Here is a 26,416-nt window from a genome sequence, read left to right as displayed (position 1 = left end):
CAGCATGAAATCTCGCCACCTATCGGCCATTGTCTAAAACGAACCACGATGGTGTATTACAGTATATTATAATATACACTATATTTGTGCATGCTACAGTAGCTAATAACGCAGTAACAATAAACATCTCACATATTGCTTTTTCTCATACAACGTATTTATTTTACATTGAATTATTTAAGTCAATACACATTGAAGTATAGTGATGTCATTTAAAAATACTTTTTTCTGCTTCCGTAATTGGAAATAAATTATAATTCACGAGAAACACATAGAAATGCATCAAATAAATTGTGTGTACAATTATTATATTAAACCTTCATAAATTGTCCCAAGTCAATTGTCACTGTGCATGGAGACATCTTTCATCTCAACTTTCATACACTAAATCAAATGTAATCATTTATAAACAGTATTGGGCAAATGACTTAATAAAATATGATTAGCTTTAGTCAGAGTTACCAAGACCCTAGGCAATAATTCACATGAGGCCCTTTTGCATAGTGCCACTGCTGTAGAAGTTGAAGTTGGCAGCCCCCCGGACCCCCAAACTGAATGGGGCCCCAAGCAGTTGCCTGCCTTGCCTGGTGACCAGCAGCACCACTTGTTTGTTACTATTTCTACTAAATAGTAATTAAGTTGGTTATTACCGGAAACCAGTGCATTACTCCCAACACTTTTATAACAAAAAAATGATTATTTTTTGATTGATTTGATTCATTTTGTCAACGAGAATCAGTCTCCCGTGCAGAACATCAGGAATGTTTTTCAGTGTCTCTGTCGGCTTTTTGTACAGTCAGGAAATCCATGATGAGCTTAGCGGCCTTTCTGGGCCGCTCCAACGCTATTGTATGACCGCAGTTGTCTATCAGAGCCACCTGACAGTTGGGCACCGCGGCCTCCAGCACAGACGCTCCGGAAACATCCAAAACCTGGAACAGAGCGAACATTTAAGGCAGGTGGCATCAACCTGGAATTCACAGGGCGTATTCAGTCATTCATTCATTTTCTACCGCTTATCCTCACAAGGGTTGTGGGGGGTGCTGGAGTCTATCCCAGCTGTCTTCGGGCGAGAGGAGGGGTTGCCAGCCAATCACAGGGCACATATAGACAAACAACCATTCACACTCACATTCATACCTGTGGACAATTTGGAGTCGCCAATTAACCTAGCATGTTTTTGGAATGTGGGAGGAAACCGGAGTACCCGGAGTACTCCAGCTATAACCATAACACATTTATTGAAACACTCATGAGCATGACTGTTATTTATATGTTAAATGGCTTATTTTCTCATTTCTACTAGTGTAAAATTGGCTATAGGGGTGCTATTCTATGTCTTGAGGGCTCTAATAATATTAAAAACTGTTCACATGCACGGGGAGAACATGCAAACGCCCAGGGTGGGATTGAACTCGGCTCTCCTAGCTGTGAGGCCTGCGCGCAACAGGGCAGTATAATAAAGCGAAGGTGCTGGAGCCTATCCCAGCTGTCTTCGGACGAGAGGCAGAGTACACCCTGGACTGGTGGCCAGCCAATCACAGGGCACATATAGACAAACAACCATTCACACTCACATTCATACCTATGGACAATTTGGAGTCGCTAATTAACCTAGCATGTTTTTTTGGAATGTGGGAGGAAATCGGAGTACCCGGAGAAAACCCACAAATGCACGGGGAGAACATGCAAACTCTACACAGAAATGGCCGAGGGTGGAACTGAAACCTGGTCTCCTAGCTGTGAGGCCTGCGTGCTAACCACTCGACCGCCGTGCCGCCCTATACAAAGTCTTGTATAATAAAAAGAACAAATAATGTGGCAATAAAATGGATAATGTAGGGAAGGTGGGAGGGCGCCAAAGGGGAGCCTCGTCCCCAGAACCACCATATTTATAGAAGAAAAACCTGTTAATTATGTAAACAATAGACTTTGACATGACTCTTTTACCTTGTCTTGTTTCCCCCAAAGAACCTGCAGAGGCGATGTGATCAAATGGAGATTTTCTTGCAGCGAATAACGAGACTTTTCATCAACCAGTTCCATAAACACTGAAGGACACACACACTGACGTCAGAATAGTGCTGGAGAAGATACCAACAAGTAAGTGGACAAACCTTCTCTATAAAAACCATTATGGTGGATCCTGTTGTCAAGGAGACCGCGCAGGACCTGACAACAAACATAACACTAGCAGCAATAGCGGCGACCATAGTTGTAGTTATTTACGGTTATTTACCTGTCGAGGCAGCTTGAGTGGGGCGTAGCAGCACAGCTGCAGCATCTCCTCCAGTTCCTGATGAGTGGATGGAATCAGGGGTATGGACTCCTGTTCCGGATTCTTCTCCAGCTCCCTCAGCTGGCTGATAAACTCAGAATCTGTGGGATAGACCAAACCTGGACGAGGAGGAAGAAAATGGTTTTCATGTCAGATGTTCTAAAGCTGAGGGCTTTGTCTGTCAATTTTACCTGACGGGCACATCAAGGTGAGGCCAGACAGCTGAGCGGGGTAGGTGGCAGCGTACACCCCTGCAACATTACCCCCCATGGATGTCCCCACCAGGTGAAATGGTCTTTTGACCAGACCTATACTTTGCACAAACTGAAAACCAAGACTGTCTATTAGTTGGACGTCTATATTTGAATGTACAGAAAAAATATGTACAGAAGTAATAACTCTGTAAAGAGTCTGTACTTCTGTATTATGGAAAGCAGGAAGTGAACAAATGTAACAGTTACTGATTGTAAAAGTACCAGATGGAGGGGTAGGATTTAATAAGCTTTGCTTATTAAACATTACGGTACTATTTTTGTGGCAATTTCCTTCTGGCTTTTATTTTTCTCCTGCCAACTCTCCATGTCCTTTCTCTGCTGTGTGGGGCAGTGGAGGTGGAAATATCACATTCAACCTCCCTGGTGTAACCTGTGTAATACGAGGACACACACCTGGTGGATTCTGGCAACCTGGCCTTGTATGCTATAGTCCTCAACGCCGGTGCGACTCGTCCCTTCGTGTCCTGGCATGTCCACACACACCACATGCTGGTTTGTGGGGAGGTGCTGTTGAAGAAAACAAACACACTGACTCAAAATACAAGCAAATTGACATTTGTGTGTCTTATGAAGGTGAGCATTACCTTGACGAAGGGTAGCCACATGTCTTTGCCGGCGGAGAAGCCGTGCAGTAGTAACAATGATGGTGTTGCGCCCCCTGGTGTCCCACGACATAAATAACAGAAGCGGTAACTCCCGCTGTAGGAGTAACGGACCGTCAGCCCCAGCTTGCGATGCCAAAACCTGCAGAATGTGTTACATGAGCAAGCCTGTTTGCATAACATAATTCTCTTTTTCCATGGTTCAGAATCAAACAAGACTTAATTCATTCCACAAAGCTGCTTACATGACAGTGACTCGACACTGTGTGTGTGTTTGCGCAGTTTAGATCAAGTCCACTTGTCAATAAAACAATAAAGTCCACTACAAATCACCTTGACTAAGCTTTTAAATTAAATTAAATTAAATTAAATTAAATTAAATTAAATTAAATTAAATTAAATTAAATTAAATTAAATTAAATTAAATTAAAAATCAAATTCAATTTAATTTAATTTAATTAAAAATCAAATTCAATTTAATTAAAAATCAAATTTAATTTAATTTAATTTAATTTACAAGAAGTACAATCATTAATAAAGTCATACACATTCAGGAGCACCAGCAGAACAACAAACACACAAATTGCTGTATTGGCTCACCAATTATATGCCTTGATGACAACACCGGGCCAGAAGCACAAGGATGTGAAGAAAGCCAAAACAGGAAGCACCAGAACGGACAGAAGTATCTTCACAGTAACGCTCTCCTCCATTGCTGCGCTGTCATTTAGAAAGCGGGGAAAAAATGCATGAATATGCAATTTAATGTCATCCACCAAGTTGAATTGAAGTTTAGGAAGTTTATCAACAAATAACTTTTCCTACATCGGGAATGACTGAAAAAAGGAAGTAGGTGGCTTCAGTTTGGGACATCTTGACATTTTTTTTGCACATTTTTATCATTGATCATTATCAATGTGTCAAACTGGCGTCAGGGGATGTGCATATGTGCATGCCAAATTTGTTGCATAACCTCTTCATCAAAATCCACCCAGAGGCAATGCATTTATCTATAAATTCCAATTAAATGACATCAGAACACTTTCATGAGGGTTTTGGTTTAGGACATAAAAATAGAATTCATACTATCAGACCGTGCACATTTGGACCGGCTTCCACTTAAATCAGGATTATGCAGACTTTTACCATTAGTTTGTAGCTCATCTTTGTATGTGTGGTAGTGTCTTAATATATAACATTGGTAATGGTAATGGTTTAATTTCATTTGAACATGCATCAGATTTGTTCACTTCCTGCTTTCCTAATATAATTAAGTTTTTTGGTTTTTTTTTATTATTTTTTTAAATTAATTAATTTTATTTAATTTAATCACAAACCGGCAAAATTATAATGTTAATTCATTATTTTTAGAAAACCCCCGATATAGTGAGGGAGTGATATTTGAACCACGATATACCGATGGACGACCCTAACCCACATAATCAGTTCACAGTTCCACATGTCCAAAAGGAGTAGGAAGAAGCAAAGCTTATTAAATCCTACCCCTCCATCTGGTACTTTTACAATCAGTAACTGTTACATTTGTTCACTTCCTGCTTTCCATAATACAGTTGGGTTTTTTTTTTTTTTTTAAATAATGTACTTCGTACCCAAGTACAAGGTGATATGACCATCCAAGTGTCAATATAGTGATATATATAGCACATCATGACTGGTTCAAGACTCTTCATCCTTGTATTTAGCAAACATCAACTGCTTGTATTGTTTCTTGAATTGGCTCATCGTTGTGCATTGTTTGATTTCCTTACTCAATCCATTCCTAAACACATTAAGTGTTTAGACTTTTTTCCTCTAATGTTTTCCCCTCATCTTGTATACTTTATATACTGTAGATTTGAAATTTGTATTTTAAGGGTGTCCCTAATCATCAATTCTTTGTAATGTTCTAATGTGGGCCATGACTAATGTTAATTTTGTAAATTTTTCAGTAAAGAAAGTCTCAAATGCCTCTGGGCCGCACTTTGGACACCTGACTGGCTCTAGCATACATACATACAATACTATGTATGTATATGTATACAGTACATAGATAAACACTTTAAAAGTTATAACTATTACATTGACTAAAGCAAACAATAATGATGACTTAATGACTTAAGGTAAGATGTTCTACTGGGACACAGTTCACCACGGTCAAAGGTGACATTGTGTTGTTACGTCACCAATACAGCAAGCCTCGCGAAAAAAAGACATCAAATACGAACAAAACGAAATCGATTCTTTGAGGCTTTCATTATTACGATTGTGGCGCCACTTTGACTTGTTGGTAGATGTAAACAGTGCAAGAGGAGAACACGTGACCACAGCACGAGCGAACAAACGTGTAAGAACATTGACCGTCAATGTTAATAAATGGCTATAAATTCAGTTGTTATCACAGTTCACAGGAAGCCTCTTACCTGGGTGATTTCTCCTCAATGTGTCACCGGTGTTCCGTGTCCGCCATTGACGGCTTGTCTTCCCCCTTTACGCTTATCTTCGTCTCACCCAAATGACTCAAAAAGCTTTCATCTTCACTTAAAGGGAAAGTACAGTGCACAGTCGTGCTGCGTTCACCGGCAATTGGAACTATTGCAGTCGTGACGTTTCAACGGCACTGAAACGAGCTTATTTTGTGTAAAACAGTAGAAAATATAGAAATCGTATAGTAAACTGGGCCTGCTACAGTCATTAACAGTTGTAAACGTTATACAGTATAATAATGTCGGGCATACAATGTAATCGCTAAGCTGAGATCACTGACGATTTTGAACCAGTCATGATGTCCTTTATATATCACTATATTGACAATTACTATGGTCCAATAATGTCATTCTATGGTACTTCGGTACATTATTTAAAAAAAAAAACTTAAACTGTATTATGGAAAGTAGGAAGTGAACAAATGAAACAGTTCCTGATTGTAAAAGTAAAGTGTATAATTTGGAAAGCAGGAAGTGAATAAATGTAACAGTTACTGCATACTCCAGGCTGCATTTGTAAATAAGAATTTGTTCTTAAATTGCTTGCCTGGGTAAATAAAGGTAAAATAAATAAAAATACTGATTGTAAAAGTACCAGATGGAGGGGTAGGATTTAATAAGCTTTGCTTCTTCCTACTCCTTTTGGACATGTGGAACTGTGAACTGATTATGTGATGCATTCAATTGTAATCTGATGCATGTTCAAATGAGATAAAACCATTACCATTACGATAGGAGATATTGAACCCCAGCTAGCCTGTTCTGCGTATCAATATGTAACACTTTTGCTATAATAAAAGAAAAAGATCATTGCTGTGCAATACAGATTGTAGATAGCTTTTACGTTAATATAAATAAAGGAATACGAGTTGAGATAATATGTAACATATCTGAACAAATGTGTAATGTTACCTTTTAAATAAGGAATTACAAGCAAATAGTAACATTCACATAAACATATACTGCATATACTTGGCAGCTATAATAAATGCATACAATTCATCAGGGCCGTGCAAAAACCTTTTGAGGGGTAGGTGCTCAAGTTCAAGGGGGGGGGGGGCATGGAGCATGAATTTGAAACACCATAAACACAAAAAAACTTTGGGCGCTTTGGGCATCAAGTGCAAAAGGAGCAGGTTCTTCAGAGTGAGAAGTAAACATTACTTTTTGAAAAGTATGTGTACTTTGTATTGTTAGTTTTCTCAGACTGGGGGAAATGTTAAACGTCATCTAAATCTTACGTTACAAGGCCACTGATGTTATAAAATCATCTTAAAACAGTCTATTAATGATCTTTATGTGCACATACAAATGAAGTCATAAACATTATGTGTTCTAGAATGGAGCTAATCTGTCAGAACGACTGGAACATTCCTCAGTAAGCATTCCCGGATCCCATTGTGTGAAAATACTGACATTAAATTCTCGTTTTGGGGCTAAAAATACCCTTCAGCGGTGTTTCTTTCAAGCTTCAGGAAATGGGTGACGCAACTGCCAAGGAACGCCGGCGAGGAAAACGTCAAAAGCTCACATTCCTGATGGGAGTAGGTCATTCCCACACCTTTTTGAACAAGAGCTCACATGATGGAGGTCCTCACCTTCTTAAATGGCAACAAGCGAAGCCTCCTGCTTCTTTCATCAAATAGATGCTAAACCATTCTTGATTGGAACTTTAATATTATATTCAGTTTGTGGTTATTTCATTAATTTGACACTTTAATTAATTTGACACACTTTTGACCTAAATTTAAATGTTTTTATTGACAGAAAACATGAAAACGGGGAAAGCTCAAAGCCATTTTGTGTGTTTACAGTATCATTTGTGGCCAATCTTACAATAATTACTCAACTACAGAACATATTTATTTATTTAATTTATTATTTTTTATTTGTTATTGTTTTTTTATTGTTTATTTTGTTAATTTGTTATTTGTTATTGGTTTATTAGCTTTATTCTTGTAATAATTTAACTTTTTATAACCTAATTTTAGCTTATTTTTTGTTTGTTTCTAAAATATTAACACATGAAGAAAATTACTTGTTACAATGTAATTTTTTTTAAGACTTTATGCTTCTAAAATTACATAATATTAGAATTTTGTTCTTTTTCTCTTATGAGATTACAAATTTTATTCTCAAAAGATTATTACCGTATTCTTGGAAAATGACTGCTCTTTTTCCATTCATATTATTATTATTTTTTTTTTTTAGTTTTGTTGTTTAATTTTAGAATGTGCTGAGAACCAATAAAAAAACAACACACAAATGGCCCCCATGTCGCACTTTAGACATCCTTGCTCTAGTGAAATAGTTTAGGGGACTATTGAGTTCTGCAAAGTATCAGAAAAGAAATGAAATGTCAAATAATCAGAATAATGCATCCAAAAGTAGAGAAACCGAAACTACTAGTAGAAAAGTCCAACAAGCACATAGCACCCAGGGTTGAAAACACTATTTCGTATACTGTAATCACTCTATTACAGCTTAGTCACATTATGTCCAGTTTTTTTTTAGAAGTTTAAACCTTCTTCATGTCTGCTATAAATAAATCTGCTCTGCAAAACCAAACCAGTTTCTTTTCTCGACGTTACATTTTCTTGCTCAACTGGATCACATCATCGTCAAAAAGCTCAGCTCGTCTTTAAGTACTTTGGAAGATCTCCAACTCCATAATACCAAATAGCCACTACAGTCATTATAACTATGTGTCATTTGTATGTAAAGCAGTCATGCTAAGCAACAGGAAGTGGATATTTATTTTGTGCGTCAGTGCTGGCAGGGTGTATCCAGGCTTTGTCCGCATCTCCAGCAGCAGTAGTGATCAGGATGCCATGTTCTTCCATCTTCTGTGGTGTGAAAAGACTTGCGGAAGATCAGCTGAGGAACAACGCAGAAAGACGCTGTTAGTAAGAGATTAGCATAAGATTTCAGGTATTAGTTATTGTACTTTGCTGCTCGATGGTCAAGTGTTTAAGGGGTTGCACTTAAGTTCCAATGCACCCATGTGGGTTTGAATCCACACAGGAAGATGCCTAACCTCGTCACAGCCGGAACACCGCGGCCAGACACTCTGACAGTAGTGTCGCCCGCATAGCAGTCTCTGATTGGACCAGAAGTAGACCAAGTCCGCTAGTCCGTCTCCGCACTCGGAACACACAAAGCAGGTGGGATGCCACTGGGCGCCATGGTAACCTGCACGCTCTGCAAAAACTGCCGGACTCTCTGTGGTAACCTCACTTTGGCAACCAGTGCAGTGCTGAAGGACCAATGAGGAGAAGATACCATTAGGCAAAAAAAAAAGGTAATAAAATAAGAAAGATATATCATTTTATTGACGTACATATTTACGAGTTTTTGCGTTGTGATCTGCGCCATTGGTGGATCTATCAGAAGAAGCGGTGCTGTTTTCTGTCGGGCTGGGAATTTGATGCTCCACAACATCTTTGGCTTCCTTCATGGACCTTTGAATAGCCGCCTCCCTCAGAGCTCCACCCTCAGCAGGTAGAGCCACCTCCCCAACCCCCAGCACCTCCTTTTTGTAGTGCTTCACAAACACTAGCATGGAGGAAATCTACAACAGGAAACAGGAAGGTCAACTTGATGATGATCACTGACAGCGTACTCGACGCTTACCTCTTCATCACTTGCCAGGCTTTGACACTTCATGGGGTCTTGGTCGTAGGCAGGAAGTTGGCTTAGGATCTGCCTGCGACGCCGCAACGCCCCTTTGGTGCCAGAGACCGGGCGCTGGCTCTCTGGCATCAGCTCCATGTACTGCTTAGCCTGAGGGGGTGACCAATCTTAAGTTCTCAATTGAATTGGACACATGGCATTCCACAGGGGTCTATTGTTGAACCGCTATTATTTTAACTTTAACTGAATTATCATCAAGTTCAACTTCCCCATAAGACGTACATTATGAATATTAAAAGAAGCAATACTTATGTGAATTCATAAGAATATCAAGGTCATGGCGTCGAATGAAAAACCTAGCATCTCAGCTTTCTGTGACCTTAGCTATAGCATTTTTCCGGTGCCAGAGACCGGACGCTGGCTCTCTGGCATCAGCTCCATGTACTGCTTAGCCTGAGGGGGTGACCAATGTTAAGTTCTCAATTGAATTGGACACATGGCATTCCACAGGGGTCTATTGTTGAACCGCTATCATTTTAACTTTAACTGAAGTATCATCAAGTACAACTATGATGTACATTACGAATATTACGAATATTAAAAGAAGCATTACTTATGTGAATTCATAACAATATCAAGGTCATGGCGTCGAATGAAAAACCTAGCATCTCAGCTTTCTGTGACCTTAGCTATAGCATTTTTCTGCATCCAAACAACATGGCCCTGTATGTTGTATCCACCCGTAGTGTGACTGTGGCCCTCCACCCCACTGTGGTTTGTGAGTTCCTCATCAGGCCGCAGGAGACTTACTTAGTAACTTAATAGTCCAAAGCTTCACAACAGCACATCATTTTTTGATTTGTGAATGAGAAACACATTTCTCTTGACACGTTACACCCACAGCGACAAACCCCCACCCACCTCCATCTGAACTGCAACCCGCTATCACGATAATAGGCTATGAAACCCGAAGCAGACTTTAATGGAAAGCAGACTCCGCTGAACTCGTGTAAATTCCTTCAAGAAGTCAACAAGCTAACTAATGTTACATATTTAAATCAGCGGATGAGGACTTCATTATTGGAACACGCAAGGTTATCGTACATTAGTAGGTTAGCTTTGGTGAAGACTTCGAATGTTGTCCTCGATGTTTTCTACATTAGCTCAGGAGAAAACGATAAACTGTCTTTGGTTTGAACGAATGTATAAATGTATGTTTGTGCTTATGTTAAATTGTTTTCTCTGTAAGTTATGTTTGGTAAAGATTCGAAATGGTGTTAACTTAACTAAACTTAACTAAAATACATTCTCAACTCATGAACGGCCAATTCTAACCAAAACGGATGCTAACCAAATGACTTTTTTCTATAAGAAATAATAGAAATCCAATGAACCCGTTCCAGAAAACCAAAAATGTTCCCACTACACATGTTTTTATAATTTTACAGTTATGTTAAATTGTCTTCTCTGTAAGTTATGTTTGGTAAAGATTCGAAATGGTGTTAACTTAACTAAACTTAACTAAAACACATTCTCAACTCATGAACGGCCAATTCTAACCAAAACGGATGCTAACCAAATAAGTTTTTCCTATAAGAAATAATATAAATCCAATGAACCCGTTCCAGAAAACCATAAATGTTCCCACTAAACATATTTTTATAGTTTTACAGTTATTGTTATATGTGCAGAAAACACATAAAAATATAAATACACATAAATTACTGTGTATGTTTTCCACAGTGTTTTCAGTCCGTTGTGGGATACATACACAGTACACAGTAAAGGACAGGCGACAACGCGCGGTGATACGACGAGAGGGAAAAATGTGTACACAAAACCCAGGCAAAATTTTGGTGTGTATTTTGGACATTAACTAAAAACATGCTAACCAGGGCGGATGCTCACCGAGGTTCCACAGGTTAGGGTTTAGGGGTTAGATGTAGGGGTGAAGGAAGCTTTGATAGCTGCTATCATATGCAAATAACTTGAGAACGGTACATCCTATCAAGATGAACCCAAGGCCGACCCCCCCCATAAATGGCCACGACCTTTCGTTTGGGACCACCTCTGACCTCCTGTGACCACCGAAAGAGGGCATAACCGTCCAAAAACAGCCGTATCACGGCCGTATCTCGGGAACCATCGTCCATCGTTATATCGTGGTTCGAATATTCGAATATCACTCCATCACTATATCGGGGGTTTTCTAAAAATAATGAATTAACATTAAAAATTTGTCGGTACGTGATGAAAAAATAAAAATAAAAAATAATAATAATTACAAAAAACTTAATTATATTAGGAAGGCAGGAAGTGAACAAATTATGTCCCATTATGTCATTGTATAGTCATATCACCTCGTACTTTGGTACGTGACAAAAAAACCCCAACTTAAACTACATTAGGAAAGCAGGAAGTGAACAAATGTAACAGTTACTGATTGTAAAAGTACCAGATGGAGGGGTAGGATTTAATAAGCTTTGCTTCTTCCTACTCCTTTTGGACATGTGGAACTGTGAACTGATTATGTGATGCATTCAATTGTAATCTGGTGCATGTTCAAATGAAATGAAACCATTACCATAACACGTACTGTATATTAGTGATTCTATGTGACTGTTATCTACGTCGGTTATGGACAGACTTGTTGTGGATGATGTCAAGATGGTGAGCATCTTGTGGTGTCCTTGTGCGAGAAGTGTAAAGAAGAAGAAGAAGAAAAAGAAGTCTCTTCACCAGTTTCTGGTTGAGGCCGGCCGGCGCCCAGTCGTAGGTGGTGGTGTTGAAGGTGGGGTCTTTGCGCGACACCACAGGATTGGTCACAATCATGCGGTTCCTCTTGTACAGACGAAGGCCACCGCCCCCTTTGACCTTCGCCGTTAGGTGGGCGGAGGGCGAGTCAGCGAGCAGGCGACCCATCTGCTGGTCGTCATCGATGTGGGTACCGGGGGCGTGGTCCACTGAGCTGCAACCGCATCCCACACAGACTTTCCTGCACGCAACGTGATCATTAGCTGGTGGAGGTGTACCTTATGGTGCTTTTGACCTTACCTCCAAGAATCATTAGCTGGTGGAGGTGTACCTTATGGTGCTTTTGACCTTACTTCCAAGAATCATTAGCTCGTGGAGGCGTACCTTATGGTGCTTTTAACCTTACCTCCAAGAATCATTAGCTGGTGGAGGTGTACCTTATGGTGCTTTTAACCTTACCTCCAAGAATCATTAGCTGGTGGAGGTGTACCTTATGGTGCTTTTGACCTTACCTCCAAGAATCATTAGCTGGTGGAGGTGTACCTTATGGTGCTTTTGACCTTACCTCCAAGAATCATTAGCTGGTGGAGGCGTACCTTATGGTGTTTTTGACCTTACCTCCAAGAATCATTAGCTGGTGGAGGCGTACCTTATGGTGCTTTTAACCTTACCTCCAAGAATCATTAGCTGGTGGAGGTGTACCTTATGGTGCTTTTGACCTTACCTCCAAGAATCATTAGCTGGTGGAGGTGTACCTTATGGTGCTTTTAACCTTACCTCCAAGAATCATTAGCTGGTGGAGGTGTACCTTATGGTGCTTTTGACCTTACCTCCAAGAATCATTAGCTGGTGGAGGTGTACCTTATGGTGCTTTTGACCTTACCTCCAAGAATCATTAGCTGGTGGAGGCGTACCTTATGGTGTTTTTGACCTTACCTCCAAGAATCATTAGCTGGTGGAGGCGTACCTTATGGTGCTTTTGACCTTACCTCCAAGAATCATTAGCTGGTGGAGGTGTACCTTATGGTGCTTTTAACCTTACCTCCAAGAATCATTAGCTGGTGGAGGTGTACCTTATGGTGCTTTTAACCTTACCTCCAAGAATCATTAGCTGGTGGAGGTGTACCTTATGGTGCTTTTGACCTTACCTCCAAGAATCATTAGCTGGTGGAGGTGTACCTTATGGTGCTTTTGACCTTACCTCCAAGAATGAGGCTTTAAACCAGAGCAGCCTTCCTTGCAAATCAGACACACAGCTGGAGATGCTGCACTCGACTGCACTGACATCTGTTGAGCAAAACATACAGGTCTCACTTTACAGCAAGGTACAGTAAGTAAGGTACAAATATTGTAGAGCATGGTTATGGTTACTAAATAACTAATGAGTAGAGTAGTTACTGAGGAATTAAGGCACATCAATTCAGAGTAGTTACTGAGAAACTAATGAACTAATGACTAAAGCACATACATTTAGAGTAGTTACTGATGAACTAATGACTAAGGCACATCGATTTAGAGTGGTTACTGAATAACAAAGGCACATACATTTAGAGTGGTTACTGAATAACAAAGACACATACATTTATAGAATAGTTACTAATGAACTAATGACTGAGGCACATCAATTTAGAGTAGTTACTGATTAACTAACGACTAAGGCACATACATTTAGAGTAGTTGCTGATGAACTAACGTCTGTGGTACATGCATTTAGAGTAGTTATTGATGAATTAATGACTAAGGCACATCAATTTAGAGTGTTTACTGAATAACAAAGGCACATACACATTACTGAGGCACATCAATTTAGAGTAGTTACTGATGAACTAACGACTAAGGCACATTGGTTTAGAGTAGTTACTGATGAACTAATGGCTAAGGCACATTGATTCAGAGTAGCTACTGAAGAACTAATGACCAAGGTACATACATTTAGAATAGTTACTGAGGAACTAAGGGATGGGTTAGATAATAACTAATGATTAGAGTAGTTACTGCAGAACTGACTAGGAACTAATGACGAAGGGACACAAATTTAGTGTAGTTACCGAGGAACAAAGGCACATAAATTTACATCAAGAGTAGTTACTGAGGAACTAATGACAAACTAATGACTAAGGGGCATACATTTAGAGTAGTAATTGAGGAACTAATGAGTAGCATAGTTGTGGAGGAACTAACGCACATACATTTAGAGTAGTTACTGAGGAACTAATGAGTAGAGTCGTTACTGAGAAAGTAGGGCACATACATTTAGAGTAGTTACTGAGGAACTCAGGGATGGGTTAGATAATAACTAATGATTAGAGTAGTTACTGCAGAACTGGCTAGGAACTAATGACGAAGGGACATAAATTTAGTGTGGTTACCGAGGAACAAAGGCACATAAATTTACATCAAGAGTAGTTACTGAGGAACTAATGACAAACTAATGACTAAGGGGCATACATTTAGAGTAGTAATTGAGGAACTAATGAGTAGCATAGTTGTGGAGGAACTAACGCACATACATTTAGAGTAGTTACTGAGGAACTAATGAGTAGAGTCGTTACTGAGAAAGTAGGGCACATACATTTAGAGTAGTTACTGAGGAACTAATGAGTAGAGTCGTTACTGAGAAAGTAGGGCACATACATTTAGAGTAGTTACTGAGGAACTAATGAGTAGAGTAGTTACTGAGAAAGTAGGGCACATACATTTAGAGTAGTTACTGAGGAACTAATGAGTAGAGTAGTTACTGAGAAAGTAGGGCACATACATTTAGAGTAGTTACTGAGGAACTAATGAGTAGAGTAGTTACTGAGAAAGTAGGGCACATACATTTAGAGTAGTTACTGAGGAACTAATGAGTAGAGTAGTTACTGAGAAAGTAGGGCACATACATTTAGAGTAGTTACTGAGGAACTAAGGGATGCGTTAGATACGTACGTAGGTTGGTTCCGCTTTAACAACTGTCATTTTGTGTAATTCCAAATTGTCTGTAGACTAATACGCTTGTTTTAGACGAAAGAAGCAATTGCGTTGATTGACACTTCTGGAGCTGCTAGCTAGCAAACTAGGATTTGAGTTGAGAGCATTTGCAGCGTTTTAGCATGTGAAACATGTCAAATCACTTTGAAATCATCACGTAAGAGCTGGGATGACAGACAGTTGGCCTCGCCACCTGCTCGCCTGTCATCGGCTTTTATCCACACGTCCATTCGACATTCTGATGTTAGCATGGCGCTCCATGGCGCTCCGGTTCATCCCAGAGGAGCCTGGTGGGCTTTGGGTCAGGACTTTGGAGTCGTGTCATGTCGACACAGGAATAGCAGCATAAGTGCATACAAGCGTATGTTGTTGGGGTTTTTTCAGCTGTGTAACATTTTCAGAAGTTTATGTTACTTAAAATTCTGTCACCAGAAGAGACGTGAGCTTCATTACACAGCCAGGGAATACTGATGAGGACAATGTGGCTGACACTTGGGATGTTGCTGTTGTCACAATGTACTTATTACTAACCAACCCCTAGCTAGATGGTCCACCTCGTGTTGATGTCCCCGTGTAGAATAAAATGCATAAGGTATATGACATATAATAAAATAACATCAAGAGGGGCGGTACGGCGGTCGAGTGGTTAGCACGCAGACCTCACAGCTAGGAGACCAGGGTTCAATTCCACCCTCGGCCATCTCTGTGTGGAGTATGCATGTTCTCCCCGTGTATGCATGGTTTTCTCAGAGTACTTCTCCAGGTACTTTTCCTCCCACATTCCAAAAACATGCTAGGTTAATTGGCGACTCCAAATTGTCCATAGGTATGAATGTGAGTGTGAATGGTTGTTTGTCTATATGTGCCCTGTGATTGGTTGGCCACCAGTCCAGGGTGTAGAAGACAGCTGGGATAGGCTCCAGCACTCCCCGCGACCCTCGTGAGGATAAGCGGCAGAAAATGAATGACTGAATGAATATTGTGTAGGTTGCACAGCGGTCGAGTGGTTAGCGTGCAGACCTCACAGCTAGGAGACCTGGATTCAATTCCACCCTCGGACATCTCTATGTGGAGTTTGCATGTTCTCCCCGTGCATGTGTGGGTTTTCTCCGGGTACTCCGGTTTCCTCCCACATTCCAAAAACATGCTAGGTTAATTAGCGACTCCAAATTGTCCATAGGTATGAATGTGAGTGTGAATGGTTGTTTGTCTATATGTGCCCTGTGATTGGCTGGCCACCAGTCCAGGGTGTACCCCGCCTCTCGCCTGAAGACAGCTGGGATAGGCTCCAGCATGTCCAACATGATAGAGTGAAAAGAAGTTATGCTCCTATTGCGTGTGGAAGTGGTACGTTTTTGGCTTTTATGTTTTGTCTTTTGGCTGCACGGCGATCTAGTGGTTAGCGCGCAGACCTCACAGCTAGGAGACTCCCAAATTGTCCATAGGTATGAATGTGAGTGTGAATGGTTGTTTGTCTATATATGCCCTGTGATTGGCTGGCCACCAGTCCAGGGTGTACCCCGCCTCTTGCCCCAAGACAGCTCATTAGTATTGAAGCAACACAAAAAACACGTTAAAGCTATATAAATTCCAACATCAAGGCTACCAATACACTTTTGTACTATTATTTATCTGAAAATACCAAAATATGAGACCTTTAAGTAGCTGAGAGTCATGAGGAAACACTACCAGTCACGAAGAAATGCATTTTGGAGAAAGAGGGGGACGTCGTCTATATTTAGGAGTGAGATAAGGCCGGTTTGACTTGGCTCAGTCATTCCAAACACGCCGGCTATGTGAAGAAAAAAGTGCAGGAAATGCTAATGAGATAAGAAGCACGGAGGTCACCGAGTCGCAACGCTGACAAAAGTACCGGCGAGCTCGAACAATCAACATCATAATAAGTCAATATAGAGTATTTAAAGGGAAAGCACATCTGCATCAGTGAATGCTGTGTGTTATTTCCATCCTGGTGATGGTACTATTTCCAAAACAGGGGCTAAGCCCGTGACAGGTGATACTGATCCATCAGGTAATCTACCGCAGGGGGGGCGTGTGACCTATTGAGGGATGAACTTGGCGGCCGGATGAGACAGAGAGGAGGGCCAACGTCATTGTGATCGTGTATGGAATAGCGGACACCCGTACTAAACACCGGAGGACATTGACGCCGCCTGACAGCCAAGTCATGAAAACACAAACAAATCATTTCCTGGCAACCCAGAACTCCAACATTTTATGAGTCTTTTGTACAACTGCACTGCATCACACCGAGAGAGGTTTCTAATATCACCGCTAAAATATTACAAACATCTCTGTGTAACATGCAGGGCCGTTTAAAGACATATTGTTAAATGAACAGCTCTCAGAAGTGAGTATTATTATCTACTATTGGATCTTAATTAGAGGGTGTACCTAATGAAGTGAACCTAGTTTGTCACATGTGGTAAAGACAATGTCGAAACTTTTTCTACCAAAGACCAAATAAAAGGATGTTGGGTTACTTTGGTACATTGTGTACTTTAAAGATGCAAAATGGTAATAGTTTAATTTTATTTGAACATGCATCAGATTACAATTGAATGCATCACATAATCCGTTCACAGTTCCACATGTCCAAAAGGAGTAGGAAGAAGCAAAGCTTATTAAATCCTACCCCTCCATCTGGTACTTTTACAATCAGTAACTTTTACATTTGTTCACTTCCTGCTTTCCTAATATAGTTTAAGTTTTTTTTTCTTTTAATTTAATTGTTGTGACATACCGAAGTACGAGGTGATATGAGCATCCAATGACATAATGGGTACCATAGTAAGTGTCAATAAAGTGATATATATAGCATTTATAAGTCTCTCTGGAGTATAAGTCGCAGGAACAGCCAACCTTGGAAAAAAAGTGCGACTTATAGTCCGGAAAATACAGTAATTTCTCAGGAAATTATTAAATAATAATGTATTACCTGTAATGGTAATGGTTTAATTTCATTTGAACATGCATCAGATTACAATTGAATGCATCCCATAATCAGTTCACAGTTCCACATGTCCAAAAGGAGTAGGAAGAAGCAAAGCTTATTAAATCCTACCCCTCCATATGGTATTTTTACAATCAGTAACTGTTACATTTGTTCACTTCCTGCTTTCTTAATGTAATTTAAGGGTTTTTTTTGTCACGTACCGAAGTACGAGGTGATATGACTATACAATGACATAATGGGTACCATAGTAACTGTCAATATAGTGATATATATAGCACATCAAGCACTCAATCCATTCCGTAGTTTGATTCCACATACTGAAATGCTATGGCTTTTTAACGTAGTCCTAGCATATAAGTGTTTCAAATGTACTTCTTCCCTGAGATCATATTTCTCCTCTCTTGTAGAGATGTATTGGATGACATTTTTAGCTAATTGGTTATTTTTAGGGCACATATAGACAAACAACCATTCACACTCACATTCATACCTATGGACAATTTGGAGTCGCCAATTAACCTAGCATGTTTTTGGAATGTGGTAGGAACCCGGAGAAAACCCACACAAACTCCACACAGAGATGCCCGAGAAGGGAATTGAACCTGGGTCTCTTAACTGTGTGGCCTGGGTGCTAACCACTCACAGTTGTAGAACATTTTTGAGTGGCCAGAAATAAAAAAAACATTGCTTATGAAAAAGCATGCATTCATCCAATGCATGTGAGGTTGTGTTGCTATGGAAACAGACAACAACAAGAAGTAAAGTTCACGTGACCCCTCCGACCCCTAAATTGACTGCTGTGGATGTGTGTGTGTGTCCTACCTTGTCCACGGCAGCGTTCACATCCATGCTCAGCGGCGTCCTCCTCGACTCTGACTTGAAATTCCTCTCAAGCACACTTCCTGTCTGTGTGACCCGCCCACCTCCACTTCTCTCTCTCTTTCTCTTTCACTCGTCCGATGCCTCCACCCTCCTCCCGCCAACCACAACTGGGCAGGTTTGTTCACCTCCTGACTCTGTTCCAGCCCGCCTGGCGGTGGAGGAATGCGTCTCCTAGCAACAGTTGCACAGCTGCTCCTTCGCTCACCTCTGGTTGGGACATTTTACGTGGACAAAGAATTCATGTTGGAATTCAAACTTTTGCTGCCTAGTCTCTCCTGTTCACACTCTGTTAGCCAATAAGAGGAAGCCTGGAAAAAAATGTATCCACCAATAGAAAAACGATCTCCTCCTCCTCCTTCTCTTAAAACGTGTGGACCACAGAATGGCACTCATTAGCGTGTAGACCTCTGCCAAGGCCACACGGTCCTAATTCAGCATAAATCAATGTTGTGAGGAACAATATGTCACCCTCACTTTGCAGCAAGCATTTTACTAATCCCATCACGGGACATTAATATAGAAAGTAAACTTTAGAGTAGTCAGTGTACAGCTTGAATAGCAGTGTAGATTTACTATGCACTGAAAATGAGTCGGGCTGCACGGCGGTCGAGTGGGTAGCACGCAGACCTCACAGCTAGGAGACCTGAGTTCAATTCCACCCTCGGCCATCTCTGCGTGGAGTTTGCATGTTCTCCCCGTGCATGCGTGGGTTTTCTCCGGGTACTCCGGTTTCCTCCCACATTCCAAAAACATGCTAGGTTAATTGGCGACTCCAAATTGTCCATAGGTATGAATGTGAGTGTGAATGGTTGTTTGTCTATATGTGCCCTGTGATTGGCTGGCCACCAGTCCAGGGTGTACCCTGCCTCACGCCCGAAGACAGCTGGGATAGGCTCCAGCGTACCCTCGTGAGGATAAGCGGTCGAAAATTAATGAATGAATAAATATGATATTGTGTAGGTTGCACAGCGGTCGAGTGGTTAGCACACAGACCTCACAGCTAGGAGACTCGGGTTCAATTCCACCCTCAGTCATTTCTGTGTGGAGTTTTGTTCTCCCTGTGCATGGGTGGGTTTTCTCCGGGTACTCCGGTTTCCTCCCACATTCCAAAAACATGCTAGGTTAATTGGCGACTCCAAATTGTCCATAGGTATGAATGTGAGTGTGAATGGTTGTTTGTCTATATGTGCCCTGTGATTGGCTGGCCACCAGTCCAGGGTGTACCCCGCCTCTCGCCCGAAGACAGCTGGGATAGGCTCCAGCATCCCTGCGCCCCCCCTAGTGAGGATAAGCAGTAGAAAATGAATGAATGAATGTTTCGAGTTTTGGACTCCTATAGAGCAGCTTCACATGATAACCGACACAGGAAGCTTTCCACATCTTAGAGAATCTGCACCTATTCTAGCTGTACTTTTTTCACTTTCCAATTAATTAAAATTGTCCGGTTTAATTTAGTGGGCACGCCCACTCCTCTGTGATTGCTTACACTCTGTGCCCCCCCCGCCTATCCCTGCGAAAATGAGTCAGCACACACCCGTTATTGGCTAACTAGCTGGTAACACACATTTCCATATTACGTCCAAAGTGTGACTATTTAGTAGGAGCACCATTCTTATCAATAGCAAAGCCTTAATCATCTTGGACATGGAATTCAGCTTATTTGAATACTTTTCCACTCTACCATGATGACATCACTGGTGGAGATGATATGCCGGGCCACTCCATCATATCCATTTTCTTCAGCAAGGCGTTGTTTGGGCTCCTGATGATGATGATGATGATGAAAGGTGGTCAATCTGTGCTTCGCTAAAGTGATAAAAACAATTTGTGCATTAATTTCACTTTTAAAAGAGCATCCAGAACAGCAACAAAGACTTCATATCATAGTTTTGACCTTTTTTCGCATGCTCAGCATAAACCGCTTTGACCAATAATATGAATTGCATGTGGTTGACCACAGTCTCACACAAATACACGCTGCAGCGTCAGCACTGGGGTGTTGGCAGAGGACCTCGTGGCCTGAAAGACTGAATCCTGCACACACACGAGTGGAATTGAACACAGACCAAAGAAACAACCGAGACAAAGAATGGAAGAGTTGACTGTTATATTATTCTCTTAGAAAATACTTCACCGTCACAACAGCAAACAATGTGACATCATCAGTGCACCTCATCTGCTTCAGTGTCTGATAATTTTACTTCCTGTTGCAACGCTAGAAGGCAATAATGTGACCTTCAAGGAGACCATTGATGCTCACTCCAAGGCCAAGGTTTGGCCTTCATTCTTTGCCGGATTTAAAACAAGGACAAACAATATTTGTTATGTATGAGTGCATCATTCATTTTCTACTGCTCTTCTTGTTTATTGCACAAGAAGGAAGGCGCCTTTAAATGCAGCGCCACCTTCCATTCAATCACGGAATAACACGTGATTTGGTTTCACTGCAGTGCTACTACAGCTGCATAGTAATAAAGAGTTCATTTTGTAATGTATGATGATAATTAATATGTAAAATAGATCAGTTGACATGACTAATTAGTTAGTGTAAAAATAACCGGTTAAACTATGTAATGGCAACAGTTTGACCATCCTGGGAACCATTATGTGCTCTGCTGCCCTCAAGCGGCCAATCCAAGTACTGAACGCAGTCATTTCAGATCCTCAGTCATTTCAGTGCATTGAGGTGGCGATGAAGTGTGGACTTTGACTGAGTCTAAACAGCAGCTCTGGAAATACACACACACACACACACACACACACACACACACACACACGTTCCTCTATTAAAGTAATGTTCAACGCTGCAGCATCACATGGTCCTTCCTGCTGCCTTCATCAAGATCTCAGCCTCATCCAATGAGATGCAGTCAAGCAGGACTAAAGTCCAAATTTGTTTAAAAAGAAAAAAAAAAAAAGGATTCTCAGTTTCCTCCACCCCTCCTTTGTACCACTGACTCACTTAGGCTCAGTTTAGATCTTCAGTTCAGAAGAAATTCTTCTTCCTTGTGATGCTACATGATGATCCGCGGTTCTGGGACTGACTCACTAATGGATTTGTGCGGCAGGACGTTTGCGCCGTTTAGATAAAGCTCGTCGTGGACGATCACATCCTCTCCCAACACGGTCACGTTCTCCATGCGGACCTGGTGGAACAAAAAAGGCCAATAAAATATGAGCAATGGATACGACAGTGATGTTTGATGACCTTCAACTTACCCACTGGCCCACAGAGGAGCTCCATCCCACGATGCAACTCTCCAGCCACGAATGCGAACGGACTCTGGCTGCTTTCAGCACAGTGCAGCGCTTTATCCTCACGCCGTCTTCCACCACCACGCCGGCGCCGATGGTCACATTGGGGCCGATGGTGCAGTTTTCACCGATCTGAGCGGTCGGGTCCTGCAGGAGAACGCAAGGAAGAGTGATCTCATGAGGGATCTATTAGGGGTCATGCTTCAACCACATGAACTCACCACCAGAACATTGCCGAGGAAACCGGGCCCTGTGCGCAGCCTATCAGGGGCGTGTTGCCGTAGCGACTGCAGGTACATACACATTCCTGTCAGGAAGTCTTTGGGCTGACCGATGTCCATCCAGAAACCTGCCGACGGGGAAACATTCATTCATTTTCTACAGCTTGTCCTCACAAGGGTCGCGGGGGATGCTGGAGCCTATCCCAGAATGACACAAATGTCTATTTCTTTGTGAACTCAAACTGGTGACCTACTCAACCACAAGGCCATGTGATTAACAGGAAGTGCGGCATCACGTCCTGACACATTACATCACTGACTCAACATAATCACTACATTGCTAAGAGTCCAAGACCTGGACCAGAGGCAGAGCTTAGGATCCAGACTGGATTGGAAAACCTGGACCACAGTGAGAGCCTGTGATGTAACAAGTCAGAAACCTTGAACAAGGTCTTGAACAGGAGTCAGACACCAGAGCCCGATCAAAGACCTGAACAGGGTTCAGAGAACTGTGATGATAACTCTGGTGCAGGTCTTTGACTCCGGTCCGACTCCAGTACTACTGTAGTCTAGTTTTTTTTTTTCTACTGTGGCTTAAACTCTGAGACACTGCAGGTCTGTGACTGAGGATGTGGAACTACTAGAAGATCTCTAGACCACTAATTACATTTGGTTCCCATCCAGTGGTCTTATTGTGCACCTCACCACACTGTCACGGGGTCTGGTGTTTTTAAAGAACACTTACGTCTGCTGGAGCTGCGAGCTGAGGACAGTGAATGCAACATGAACTTTAAAAAAAAAAGACAACTCAACACATTTTGAACGTCACAGCAAATCATATCAATGCGTCATCCCCTCTGATTATCTGATTGCGGGATGTGGACGCACACAGTTATGCAATAATACACTTTGTTGTGTTCTGTGTAAAAGGCACGGGTGGGGCAGTACAAATGGGAAAGAGGCTGCAGGAAGTAGTCATAGTTACCCTGCAGCTCCATGGCGTACAGCTGTCCCTCCTCAGCCATGACAGGAAAAATCTCCTTCTCGATGGATGTCGGTCTGAGCTGTACACACACACACACACACACACACACGGGCAAACGTTAGTGTCTGTGTAAAAGGTCTACAAAGTCCTTGGACACATTCACTGTGTTTTGCAGACCTGAATCCTGCCAAGCATGCTGGGATTAAAGATGTACATGCCGGCGTTGATCTTGTTGGAGACAAAGACTTGAGGCTTCTCCACAAAGCGATGGATCCTGCCGCTCTCCGCCTCAAACACCACCACGCCGTATTTCGAGGGCTCCTCCACTCGGGTCACCTACACACAAAAACTCTAAATGTTTAATGCATTGACAACGACACTGACGACGTGCTTGTTTTCGAGGTAAATCACTCTGTCTCACCACAATGGTGCCCTCTTTGCCATGGTTGCGGTGGAACTGCAGCAGATCTTGGAACGGAAAGTCACATATGACGTCCGAGTTGAGGACGAAGAAGGGCTCGTTGTCAACGTCCAGCAGCTCCCGAGCCAACGCCAGCGGACCCGCTGTTCCCCAAGTGATTAAATACACATGTTAAATCATATTATGTCCTCGGAAAATACACAGCGCCATTGACATGCAATAAAAGTATGGTGATTGTGTGTCACCAAACATTACAGTCAAATTACTGACACCTAGTGACCAAAGTAGAATACTACACACCACAATTTGAATGAGTCTTCTGGAAGGCTTACACTTGTATTCATTCATTCATTCTTTTTCTACCGCTTATCCTCACTAGGGGTGCTGGAGCCTATCCCAGCTGTCTTCGGGCGAGAGGCGGGGTACACCCTGGACTGGTGGCCGGCCAATCACAGGGCACATATAGACAAACAACCATTCACACTCACATTCATACCTAAGGACAATTTGGAGCCGCCAATTAACCTAGCATGGTGGAATTGAACTCAGGTCTCTTAGCTGTGAGGTTTGCGTGCTAACCACTTATCCACCATGCATTTTTATTCTTGAAAATGCTTAATTTAGGCAGAAAATTTCATTTTTAACCACGGAAAAGTATGATTAATAAAAGGATATACATCAATGCAGTTTTCTTCGTCCCTGTTTGTACAGACTCACCTGTTCCAAGAGGCTCCTTCTCATGCGAAAGAGAGATACGGATGCCAAGCTGAGGAGGGAAAAAAATAAACTTTCAGCTTTGAAGTCTCACTGGTTCCTGATCTCACGTTATAAGCATCAGTCTGGTACAGTACATGATTACTTTCTAATTATTGTTAACCCTTTTATTTATTTGTTAAAGCAGAATTTTGACTGACTGGCAGCTTTTATTTACAGATACAACATGTCTTGTGATATAAATGTATAAGGACGCTCATATATGAATCTCACTTAGGGACCTACTCTCTGCTCCTGGACTCTCATTTCTCTCTCCAGCAGCTCAGACATGTAGCTCACTGCCAAGACCACGTGGTTCACTCCAGCCTGGATACACACACATACATACAAATACATACAGTATACCGTTATGAAAAGAATAATAGGTTTGCTGGTCCAAGGAGACAAACAGTGATCATGCTTCCTGTACCTTGACCAGGGCCTCCACCTGGTGTAGCAGGATGGGCTTGTTACAGAAGTCCACTAGTGGCTTGGGGACGCTCAAGGTGAGCGGTCGCAGACGTGTACCGTAACCCCCGACCAAGATCAAAGCCTTCATGATTGCTGTCTTTATCGACCGTTACTGGGGCAACCAGGACTCATCAATGACGACTGAAGAAGTGATCTGGAAAAGGTGAGAGGAGAGTCGCTGTGACAACGTGTCACCCGTCAATTTGTTAAATTACCGGCGGTTTTCATGTCAGTGTTCCGAGTATCACAGTCAGAACAGATATGGGATGCTGCCAGTATTTACGTATATTTGTATGTATGTTTCTTTCCTTAAGGCAACTATAAATGAACATTCAGGTACAGTATGAAGTTTTTCATTTGTGAACTGATCATGAAACTTGTTTTGTGTTGGTACACTGTGTTATTTTGTACTAACTCAAATTCAAACTGCACTTAAATGACTTTTTGTTAGAGGGACTGTAAGCAGCTGATGGGCAAATTCTTCTGCGCATGCGTGTATTACCTGGGGCGGATCTTACCTTCTCCGAGCAGGAAGAGGGCGGGAATAATGCTTACAATACGTTCAAAAGTTAGCTCTCTTTAATTAATGTGATTCGTTAAAAAATCGAATATTTGAAAAGTTTGTGTTTTCCGCGATTTTGTGTCGCCACTTGTCATTGAGGGGTGATAGTGGGTCCCGCTGCCAAACCAGTTGAGAACCACTGATCTAAAGAACTCTTACGGTGCGGTGACTAAAGGCAGCTCATGTTAGCTACATTGGCTAACAAGCGTCGGTGAACTATTATGCCTCATTTAGTGTTCCTGTTTGCATGTAAAAATAAAAAAAATAGGTAAGCAAGGTTTTTTTTTACTCACGTGTAGCGACCCACTGCTATTTTAGGTAGATGTCCAGACAGCAGTACCCTCGTAGTGACACGTAAGATGCTTCAAATCCCAGCTCTTTTGTTTGGCTTCCGGTTTGACTGCTGAGTGTCAGGCCACGTAATCACAAAACCTATTCATCCGGTGACAGTTTTCAAATTACAATTACAATGTCGCAAAGAAGTATCCATATGATCAAATCACAAACATAAAACAAAATAAAATGACCAATATATACTTACAAAGAAGAATAAAAACAAAGGCTTTTATATTAACTCTCAATAAGAAGTTTGAAAATGTCCAGTTTTTCTTTTCTAGCGACAGAAACAGACAACTTCCGGTTCAGCTTGGCTGAACATATTGAACTTACCAATATTCCAGCGTTTGTCTTCAATGACTTGGTGGTGTCGACCGGTTTGACAAGTATAGTAATAGTAAATATAATTTTGTTCACAACACAAAATGGTCAACTCAATTAACAGTAAACATGTATATATGCACTAAACCTGGCCTATATAATCAAAACTGCCATATGTGCGCTGTAAACTGTAATTAAGTATTTATATGCAACCCCCAACATTTGAGCGAATGGTAT

General features: G+C 41.5%; 3 protein-coding genes across 3 annotated transcripts; all 3 read right to left on the bottom strand.

The window, feature by feature from the left end:
- Nucleotides 1-157: 157 nt before the first annotated feature.
- Nucleotides 158-5,710, bottom strand: LOC131106116 (monoacylglycerol lipase abhd6-B-like). Its single transcript, XM_058054893.2, has 9 exons — nucleotides 5,576-5,710; nucleotides 3,756-3,875; nucleotides 3,138-3,297; nucleotides 2,947-3,060; nucleotides 2,470-2,602; nucleotides 2,240-2,397; nucleotides 2,118-2,172; nucleotides 1,951-2,051; nucleotides 158-932 (listed from the first exon to the last, which is right to left on the bottom strand). Exons 2-9 carry the CDS (start codon nucleotides 3,866-3,868, stop codon nucleotides 756-758), a joined length of 1,011 nt encoding a protein of 336 aa, XP_057910876.2. The 5' UTR covers nucleotides 3,869-3,875; nucleotides 5,576-5,710; the 3' UTR covers nucleotides 158-755.
- Nucleotides 5,711-7,835: 2,125 nt separating this feature from the next.
- lmcd1 (LIM and cysteine-rich domains 1) lies at nucleotides 7,836-19,214 on the bottom strand. The gene is made up of 7 exons (XM_058054856.2): nucleotides 18,795-19,214; nucleotides 13,227-13,312; nucleotides 12,011-12,266; nucleotides 9,272-9,421; nucleotides 8,979-9,209; nucleotides 8,676-8,894; nucleotides 7,836-8,515 (listed from the first exon to the last, which is right to left on the bottom strand). Exons 1-7 carry the CDS (start codon nucleotides 18,819-18,821, stop codon nucleotides 8,405-8,407), a joined length of 1,080 nt encoding a protein of 359 aa, XP_057910839.2. The 5' UTR covers nucleotides 18,822-19,214; the 3' UTR covers nucleotides 7,836-8,404.
- Nucleotides 19,215-20,937: 1,723 nt separating this feature from the next.
- Nucleotides 20,938-25,942, bottom strand: gmppb (GDP-mannose pyrophosphorylase B). Its single transcript, XM_058054854.2, has 10 exons — nucleotides 25,816-25,942; nucleotides 24,920-25,114; nucleotides 24,736-24,816; nucleotides 24,454-24,502; nucleotides 23,737-23,879; nucleotides 23,493-23,651; nucleotides 23,316-23,394; nucleotides 22,331-22,458; nucleotides 22,074-22,256; nucleotides 20,938-22,000 (listed from the first exon to the last, which is right to left on the bottom strand). The coding sequence occupies exons 2-10, from the start codon at nucleotides 25,046-25,048 to the stop codon at nucleotides 21,869-21,871; spliced, it is 1,083 nt and encodes a 360-aa protein (XP_057910837.2). The 5' UTR covers nucleotides 25,049-25,114; nucleotides 25,816-25,942; the 3' UTR covers nucleotides 20,938-21,868.
- Nucleotides 25,943-26,416: the final 474 nt, after the last annotated feature.

This window comes from Doryrhamphus excisus, linkage group LG18, assembly GCF_037039965.1.
Source record: "Doryrhamphus excisus strain RoL-2023G ecotype Guam linkage group LG18, RoL_Dexc_Guam_v1.1, whole genome shotgun sequence".
Lineage (NCBI taxonomy): Eukaryota > Metazoa > Chordata > Actinopteri > Syngnathiformes > Syngnathidae > Doryrhamphus > Doryrhamphus excisus.
Note: the sequence above shows the minus strand (reverse complement) of the source record. Positions and strands in the feature narration are given on the sequence as shown.